The 9,341-nt window shown below is 30.7% G+C and overlaps 1 protein-coding gene across 1 annotated transcript; it reads right to left on the bottom strand.

Annotated features, from left to right (window-relative positions):
• Positions 1–2,440: 2,440 nt before the first annotated feature.
• Positions 2,441–4,297, bottom strand: LOC115708244 (allene oxide synthase 3). The gene has a single exon (XM_030636464.2). The coding sequence runs from the start codon at positions 4,058–4,060 to the stop codon at positions 2,609–2,611; it is 1,452 nt and encodes a 483-aa protein (XP_030492324.2). The 5' UTR covers positions 4,061–4,297; the 3' UTR covers positions 2,441–2,608.
• Between the last annotated feature and the right edge of the window lie 5,044 nt (positions 4,298–9,341).

The following is a 9,341-nucleotide window of genomic DNA, read 5'->3' as shown; positions in this document are numbered from 1 at the left end:
TTAAAAATTACTCTTGATATTTTTTTAAAATTTTTTTCTCACATTATTTTGCGTTAATTTTAATACTTATTTTAATTTTATTTTCATAATTTTTTCTAACTCTTGTATATATATTTTTATTTTTATTTTTTACTAAGAAAATTTCATAAAAAATTTTATGTTAAATTTTTTGTCATAATATTTAAAATATAATTTAATTTTATTTGATAAGTATATTTTTTAAGTTTATGAAATGGAAGAAAAAATTTTAAAAATTTAGTATAACTAAAGATATAAATTTTATATTAAATTAAAATTATTAAAATGGGCTGCCTTTAGAAAATTTTAGAGTGTAAATAAAATTTCCCAAAAAAAAACACCCGGTTGCCTATTTCTATTAAAATTTTACCCTTCAATTCATTTTAGCCATAGAATATAAATGTTTGACTTTAAAAAGGGAAATTTGAATTTATATCCATCTTTTATACCTAAATTAATTTTTTAAACTAATAATTATAACTATTAAAAAAATATGATCACTTTTCACTAAACCCTAAAATACCCCTCTCATTATTCTCAACCATCTCTCTCTTCCTCCTTTCTCTCTCAAAGGAAACCCAAAACCAAACTAAGAAAGCACTAGGGCTGTACATCGGTCGGTTTGCTAAAATTTAAGTGCAACCCGCCCAATTTAAAAAAAAAATTCTATGAACCGACCAACGGTTTGGGCGGTTTGGTCGGGTTAACCCGCCCAAACCGGCCAATTTTTTTTTTTTTTTAGTTTTAAAGTCAAAATTAACAAAAATTTTAAAAATAAATTAAAAATATCACATTCCACATTCCACCAAAGTACAATACCAACTTTAAAACTAATAATTAAGTATATAACTTTATATTATTATATATTTATTAATTATTTATATTATATATAATAAAAACTAAAAAGTTTTAAAAAAAAAATATAAGTGCAAAATCGGGTTGGCCGGGTTGGTCGGTTTAATTGGGCGGGTTGGACCTATTTTCAACCCGCCCAATTAACAGATTGGGCGGTTTGTAATTTTTTCGGGTTATTTCGGTTTGTAATTTTTATCGGTTTTTTCGGTTCGGTTTGGGCGGGTTATTCGGTTTAGGCGGTTTACAAATTTTTTTGTACAGCCCTAGAAAGCACCACCCAAATCCAACCGAACCACCGGCGTTCCACCCAAAACGCCGATCGAGCACCACCCACAGTTAACCACTGCACCCACCCACGCTAGACCGCACCCACACTCCGCACCCACACTATTTTTCATTTTTCATGGTATTTTTCATTTTTTTAATTGTTGATTTAGGGTGAAAATGCTTTTTCTTGATAGATTTAGGTTCTGTGATTTTTTGTGTGATTTTTAGGGTGTGATTTAGTGTATTTTCATCAAAGAAGATGAAGGCCCGATGGGGCCCGATGGTAGTGGATGATGTGCCAAAACGGTGAAAATTCCATGTGGTCCGATGGGTTCGATGGTCGGGCCCGATGGTGTGGCCCGATGCCCTTAATTGGGCAAAAATCTATTCGTGGGTCCGATGGGCCCGATAGTCGGGCCCGATGGTATGGCCCCATGGTAGGGCCCGATGCCCTTAATTGGGCAAAATCTGTTCATGGGTCCGATGCCCGATAGTTGGGCCCGATGGTACGACCCGATGCTCTTGATTGGGCAAATTTGTCCGTGGGTCCGATGGGCCCGATGGTTTTCCTGGTTCGGTGGAGATCGAGATCCCTTCGTGGATCTCCGTGGTGGTCACAACGGGTTCGGTCGGTCAAGAATGGGTGGGGGCGGTCAAGAGTGGGTGGGTGCGGTCTAGCGTCGGTGGGTGGGTGCGGTCTAGTGTGGGTGCGGTCTAGCGTGGGTGGGTTCGGTGGTTAACCGTGGGTGGTGCTCGATCGACGTTTTGGGTGGAACGCCATGGTTCGGTTGGATTTGGGTGGTGCTTTAGTTTTGTTTTGGATTTGCTTTGAGAGAGAAAGGAGGAAGAGAGAGATGGTTGAGAATAATGAGAGGGGTATTTTAGGGTTTAGGGAAAAGTGATCATATTTTTTCAATAGTTATAATTATTAGTTTAAAAAATTAATTTAGGTATAAAAGATGGATATAAATTCAAATTTCCCTAAAATCAATCCAATGCCTAGTAATGTGTTGAAGGACGCCACACCTCATAAAGAAGTGAAGAATTACATAATTTGTCATTTATAAAATGTATTATTAATTATTTTTAAATTTTTAAATAGGGCTTTAATTATGTTTTAAAATTTATATGGAATGAACTTATAAAAACATAACACGTGGCATTCTAACAATTCCAACCAGTACTAAACATATTAGTAATAGAAATTTAATATGTCGAGTAGGACAAGACAAATAATACAAATTCGAAAAAATTACGTACTATACGGCAAATAATCTTAAATTATATTATCACTGCAAAATAATATAAAATTCACTCCCTAATTAAACATTATATTGAAATATATAATAATTTATTCAAGAACAAACTTAAAAGTAAAAAAAAAAAAACAATGCTGTAGAAATCATGAAATGAAACAATCATTCAAGAAAAAAGTAATCACAAAATACAACACAACAAAATTACCCAATCAAATTGTGGTTGTGGCCTTTGTCAAGGACAAGAATTTCACCGATGAACCCAACAACAACTTAGAAGCCTTAATAGTAAACGTATCATATCTTAAGAAGAGTTCCACCAAAAGTACCCTACACATAAGCACCACCAGATCTTTTCCAGGACACTGTTTGTTATCAACCGTTGGATTCTGAGTCTCCCTCCCATTTGACCAATAAACATATTGCAATAACTTCTCTCCCTCTTCTCCAACAAATCTATCACTAACAAATTCTTCTGGGTTATCAAAAATCCTTGGATCTTTTGTAGCCAACGGCTGATATCCAAAGATCATTTCTCCTTTCTTAATCTGAAATGCCACGTCATGGCTGTTGACTATCATATCCTCTTTAGCCTTACCATATTGAAACGGAACTGGAGGGTCAATTCTCAATGCCTCATAGATTACTGACTTAGTCAAACTCATTTTATTCAAAGCTGTTATGGTAACCCCACCTTGTTCCTTAACAACGGTTCTGATTTCATCAGCCAATTGTCGATGCAAACTCTCTCCTCCTAATGCGACCCACTTGATTAAACTTGGAAACAAAGCTTTCATGCCACCGTAAGCATTGAAACCAGCAACGAAAACCAAGTTGTGACAAGCTTCATCTCTTTTGATATTGAAACGATTCTCTGCTTCGTCGAGGATTACACTTGCAGACGAGTAAAAAGCATTGTAAAGCTTGTCGTATCCGGATTTAACCAGAAACGAAGGTAAAGGAAACGTGTGTAGAACCAAATCTTCGAACAAATTAAGGAACTTCGAAAGTCCTAAGGTTATCAGTGGATGGAGTTGAAAGAAGAGCCACTTGTCGAAATCTATGTTTGCTTTTGGTCCAAGCCCATGTTCAGTTGGGTTACCATCGCAAAAGAGGTTAAAGACGAAGTTAAAAGACATGTTATCACTTAAGTCATTGAAGTTGGCAACGTTGTTATCTCTTATGTTGTCTTCAATATTAGCGAAAAGTTCGGATAAGCAAGCACGAAAGAGAGGGATGAAAGGGTCGTGTTTGGAGGCGAGAGTAGAGAGTATGAAGCCTTTGATTGCTGCGTGTTTGGGCTCAGAAGGGTCAAGATAAGCGCACACGCGGTGGCCGCCGGTAAAGGAGGTGGAGGGCATGAACGTGCCGTCAAGGACGTTACGTTTTTCGATTTTTGAGTTGTCGAGTAGGACGGAAAAGCTGACGGCGTCAAGGACGGCAATGACTTTGGGATTTGAGGAGATGAATGGACCAGGAGGCATGTTGGTACGGAAGACTGTTGAGCCATATTTGTTGATCCGGCTAAGGAAGAACTCGTCCTGACCTTGGTTGTAGAAGTAGTCGTGGCGGTCTTTTAGAGCTCCGAAGAATGGAAGGCCGTAGCTACCGGGGATGGGTTTCAGTGGTCGGGAATTATTCTCGTCTGAGGTTGGTGAAGCCATGTTTGTTTATGATGATAATGGAGTGGTTTGTTCAACTATAGCATTAGTGTCAGTATCGTATATATATTTATAGACAATTAATGCTAATAATGGTCATATTGTTCTAATAATTGACCAGTTGCATTTTCTTCATCATCTTCATCATTTTGTATTACAATACCCTAAATAATCATACCAAACCCTCAAATATATATATTGTAAGTAGGGTGTGCAATGCAATAATAATAGATTGATTTAATTACAACAGACTGTTAAATATTGGGTATCTAATTGTGATTGGATTGGATTAGATGTTATATTTGAATATCTAATCGGTTCTAATGTTGAATGGGATGTCTAAAAATTTAATATATCCAACATCCAATCAAACTAATGAATATTTTCTTTTAATTTGAATGAGTATTTAGATTTTATGTTGTTATACATAAAAAAAATATATGTATATATGAAAATTAATATTAAATTTTTTTTATTGGATAAGCCAATTCAATCCAATAGATATTGAATTTAAAATAGTAGAAATTATACAATATATGAGAAAATTATAAGAGTTTAGTTTTATATGGCAACAATAATAATACTATGGGGTTATATTTTATATGGTTTTTTTTTTTATATTTTTTTATATTTATATGGGATTTTTTATGCCATATTTTTATTAAAAAAAGATAGAAATCTCATATTTGTAAAACAATAATAAGTTCTGCTGGAAAAGTCATCGACGTCGAAAAATTCACCGAAAAAGTGTCGTTGATGCCAGAAAAATTAGTGTCGCCGAAAAAGTCATTATCGTCAGAAAAGTTGCTAGAAAAATCACCGTCGCCGGAAAAATTACTGGAAAAATCACCGTCGCCTGGAAAAGTCACTAGAAATAAATGGCTCAGATATAAACAAAAATAGAACCAATTCTATTACATAATGAATAAAAATAAATAACACAAAATAACTCAAACCAGTTATACTTGAAATATAACCATGTAACATAATGAATAAAAACAAATAACACAAAATAACTCAAGCAAGTTATAATTAAAATAGAACCGCTTCTATTACAGTATTATAATGAATAAAACTAAATAGCACAAAATAACTCGAACCGGTTATAACTAAAATAGAACCGGTTATATAACATAATGAATGCGTATTTTTGAGGTAAATATGGTATGTGTATAATTATTTAGTGGGTTAGAGCATGTTGAATAATGGATGTTTTTGTTTGAGTTATTTTATTTAACTAGTTTTTGTGTGTGAGTTTTTATCTTAATTAGTTGTTTTACGGAACCAGTTTTTTTGTCTCAAATTTTTAACTAGTTGATAAATATAATCAGTTTCTTTATATTATATTTAAATTATTGTATGTTATTCTTTGATCCCTATTTTTTTTTAAAAAAAATTATAATCGGTTTATGAGGTATTATGTGTTATGAGGTATTTTGTTTTAGAACTAGTTTTGTTTTTAAATTATGTTTTAGTGTTTTAGGAACTCATTTCCTCTTTGTTTTTTAATCGTAGCGTGTTACTTGTCATGTATTCATTATGTTATATAACCAGTTCTATGTTAGTTTTAATCGGTTTGAGTTATTTCATGTTATTTATTTGAGTAATTTGCGGCATAAATACTTAAGTTTAACTCCCAATTGTAAATAAATACCTAAGTTTAATTTTTGGCGATAATAATATCTAAGTTATAATTTTGGAACTTCAGTGTTTTATTCATTATAACACTGATATAGAATCATTTCTATTTTAATTATGGCTGATTTGAGTTATTTTGTATTATTTGCTTTTATTCATTATGTTACAGAACTTGTTATATTTCAATTATAACTGGTTTGAGCTATTTGTTTTCATTCATTATGTTATAAAACAAGTCCTATTTTTAGTTATATCTGAGATATTTACTTCAGGTGACTTTTCTTGTGACTTTTTTGGAAACAGTGATTTTTCCAGTGACTTTTTCGACAACGGTGACTTTTCTGGTGACTTTCTCAGCAGTACTATAACTTTTTTGGTGACTTTTTCGGGGAACTTATTATTATTATAAGTTTTATTAAATTTATTTATTATTTTTTTTTTCTCATATTTTAAACTTGAATTATTTTTTAATCTTATATTTTTTTTGTATTATTTATTTATGCCATAAAAAAAGTAAACTATACCTTTAATTTTCATATGTATAAAAATTCTCCAATAAAATATTGAATGGGTCTCATCCAATCCAATAAATATTAAGTCTAAAAAATATTAGATAAACTCAAATTAAACCAAAAGATATACACTAAATACATTTAATGAATAGAACCGATCTAATCCAACATTCATTAGATCTAATATATAATTGTATGGGATCTGAATAGACTTAATAAAAATATTAAATGTGATCCAATAAAAATACCTACTAATTTTCTGTCGGTGTAATTACATATAATTGAGTTTTCTTCGTTAGCCCTACTAAGATTGTTTATGGGATTTGTGAATATTTGAGTTTTAATAAGCAGGAGTATTATAACTATAACATGCTAGGCATTTGTTTTGGCAATAATTCATTATATATATACACCCAACGTCTCACATGTAGATCATCAATCAAATTAATTAGCCAAGCAAATAAACTATATAATATATAATATTAGATATGCTAGTAGTTGATTATCTTCATATATATTATTATAGTAAAACATTGATACATTGTGATTGTCTGATCAAAATATAATGTACTTTTATATATATATTACCAATACTCAATATAAACATGAACAATAATGATCCATCTACCAAAACTTAAATAATGAAATAATAAAATCGTGTCAATACGTAGGCACAAATAGGAGCTATTGAATTAGTCAAACTAATTAAACAAAATAATCGTGTAACATGATGTATGTATATATATTAAGAAGAAGAAAGAAAGAAAAAAAAAATAACAATGCGTGTTTTGGTGGCTTTCTCATTAAACAAACAAACTCCAATTTGGTTACTACTATTACATAACTAGGAAATATCTAATAGAAAATATAATTTTCAATTTTGTGTTTAGCCTGTTATTCTATCTATTTTGTTAAATAATAATTTGATTCTCATAATTTTAAATATATATATCTAATAACACTTTGAGTCCAATTTTTTTTAAAAAATATATTTTTAACTCTAAAACTTTCTCATCCTAACTTTATCTTATTACTTAATTTCTATAATCCTAACTCAAAAAAAGTTTGACAAAATTAATAAACCCAGGGATCATTATGTTTTATTTTGCAAAATTTAAAGTCTAAATTATTATTAGTAATAAACATCGTCTAGTAAAATCATACTTCTCATAGAGAAAGGGGGTCCTGAGTTCAACTAAATAGTGAGGTGCATTGATAAGTAACTTTTGTGACTCTATTTATTCAAAAACATAAAATAAATGTGATTTTTTAAAGGGTTGTTTTTATTTGTACCCCATAAGAAATTTTTTATTCAGTTTTACGTTTTTGAAAGAATATTTACATTTGTATATAATCTATAACTTTTTATTTCAATATACAGATTGTACTAGTGTTTACATTAATTTTTTATATATCTGTGAAGGCTTTATATATATAAATATATATATATATATATATATATATATAGAACTTTGGATGTGGTCACGCATTGTATTAATTGCGTGACTAGTGACTCACAAAAATAATATATATATATTATATGAACAAACATAGTACAATCTAAAAAAGTGACATGTGTTCCTTTAATTTTTTTCTTTTTCTGACAACTATTATTTTAAGCCAATAAATAATAGATAAAGGACAATATTAACCTAATATAACCGGTTATACTAACCTGTTGAGTTGACACAAATATTTTATATGTGCTAGGTAGGGATATAAGTGTAATTTCACATTAAGTTTTCATGCATAAGTAATCTATTACGTTTTTGAGTGAATATCAACCACACCTAAATAATATAGATGTTACTGGGTAAATATAGACCATGTATGAAAAATATTAGTTTATTAGAATTTTCTTTAGGAGTACAAGTAATATGGTAATTAAACTGGGTGATTTCTTTTTTTTTTTTTTTGAAAAAAGAATAATATTAATTGGCATATTATTAAAAATTTAAAATAATTAAACTTAATAAATTTTTTATTTTTTAAATTATGCTTAGTTATAATATTTTCTTTAGTTTCTCTAAAATTATTTTTTTTAAATATAACTAAAACTAATAAAACTATTGCTAAAATATATATGGAAAATATATGTCATAAACTAAACTATAACGTTAATGGTATGATTTATTCAATTTTATACTTCATTCATAATTAAATGGGTATGATAAACACGTGTAATTTAACATTAGGTTTTATGCATAAGTAATCTAGCTATCTCAAACTATTCACTATAATAAAGCCACAATACCATGACATATATGTTGAATTGAAGTAGTCTTACATATAAGTTGGTGAAATGACAACTAATGGTCTCACATAATTAAATGACAATAACAATATAAAATAAGAATTAGATGTTTCATTGAAGGCTTAAGAATGGGGACTAGTCTTTTTGAACGTGGAATGTATTCAACATGCATGGGTGGAAGATGATCATGGTCTTGTATGAGTTTTAGACCCCTGTTCTTCTCATACAAGTTCGTTTATTATGATCTCGACCTCCACAAAGTGTGCATTGCCTACCTCCTTGTACTCCATCATTTGTTCCTTTTCTAGAATTCGTTGAGGCCATGCCCTTCGTCCTCACTCTTACAGGATCTTGGATTATGTTTGGATTATCACGATATGTTGTGGTTGGTTGTGAGTTTTGGCTATTCTGTCCCTCCTCGTAAGACGCCCTAAAGATGGTATTAAGTTTTTCCAACTCCATCTTTGCCATTTGGAATGTTGCTTCTGAGTGTGATGCAAAGAAATTCATTGAGTTTGAATAAGCATTGAGCGCTCCAAACCTGAACAATCATATGAATCATAATTAAAACACTAATAGAATAAGAATAAAAGAATTTTATTTGCTAATTTAATTTTAATTTACCTTGACAATTGGGTCATCTTTTGATGCTCGGATGAGTGTTCACCAACTTGTGTAGAGGAAGAAGTCTTGACATCCTTTCGCCAACGAGTTAATATTAAGGATTCTGGTATAACTCGAATGTCAAGACTTTTCATTACACACCATATATGCTTGCATGGAATACCATCGGACTCAAACAACAAACACGAACAATTTAACTCATTCTTCTCTTTGTTATATAAGACTCGGTGTCTTATCGTACCGTATTGGAATCTAG

This window comes from Cannabis sativa, chromosome 1 (assembly GCF_029168945.1).
Source record: "Cannabis sativa cultivar Pink pepper isolate KNU-18-1 chromosome 1, ASM2916894v1, whole genome shotgun sequence".
NCBI classification, from domain to species: Eukaryota; Viridiplantae; Streptophyta; class Magnoliopsida; order Rosales; family Cannabaceae; genus Cannabis; species Cannabis sativa.
The sequence above is the reverse complement of the archived record's forward strand: the minus strand, read 5'-3'. Positions and strand labels throughout refer to the sequence as shown.

Coding starts and splice junctions, on each gene's coding strand:
- LOC115708244 (XM_030636464.2), bottom strand. CDS start 4,060: ATGGCTTCACCAACCTCAGACGAGAATAATTCCCGACCACTGAAACCC.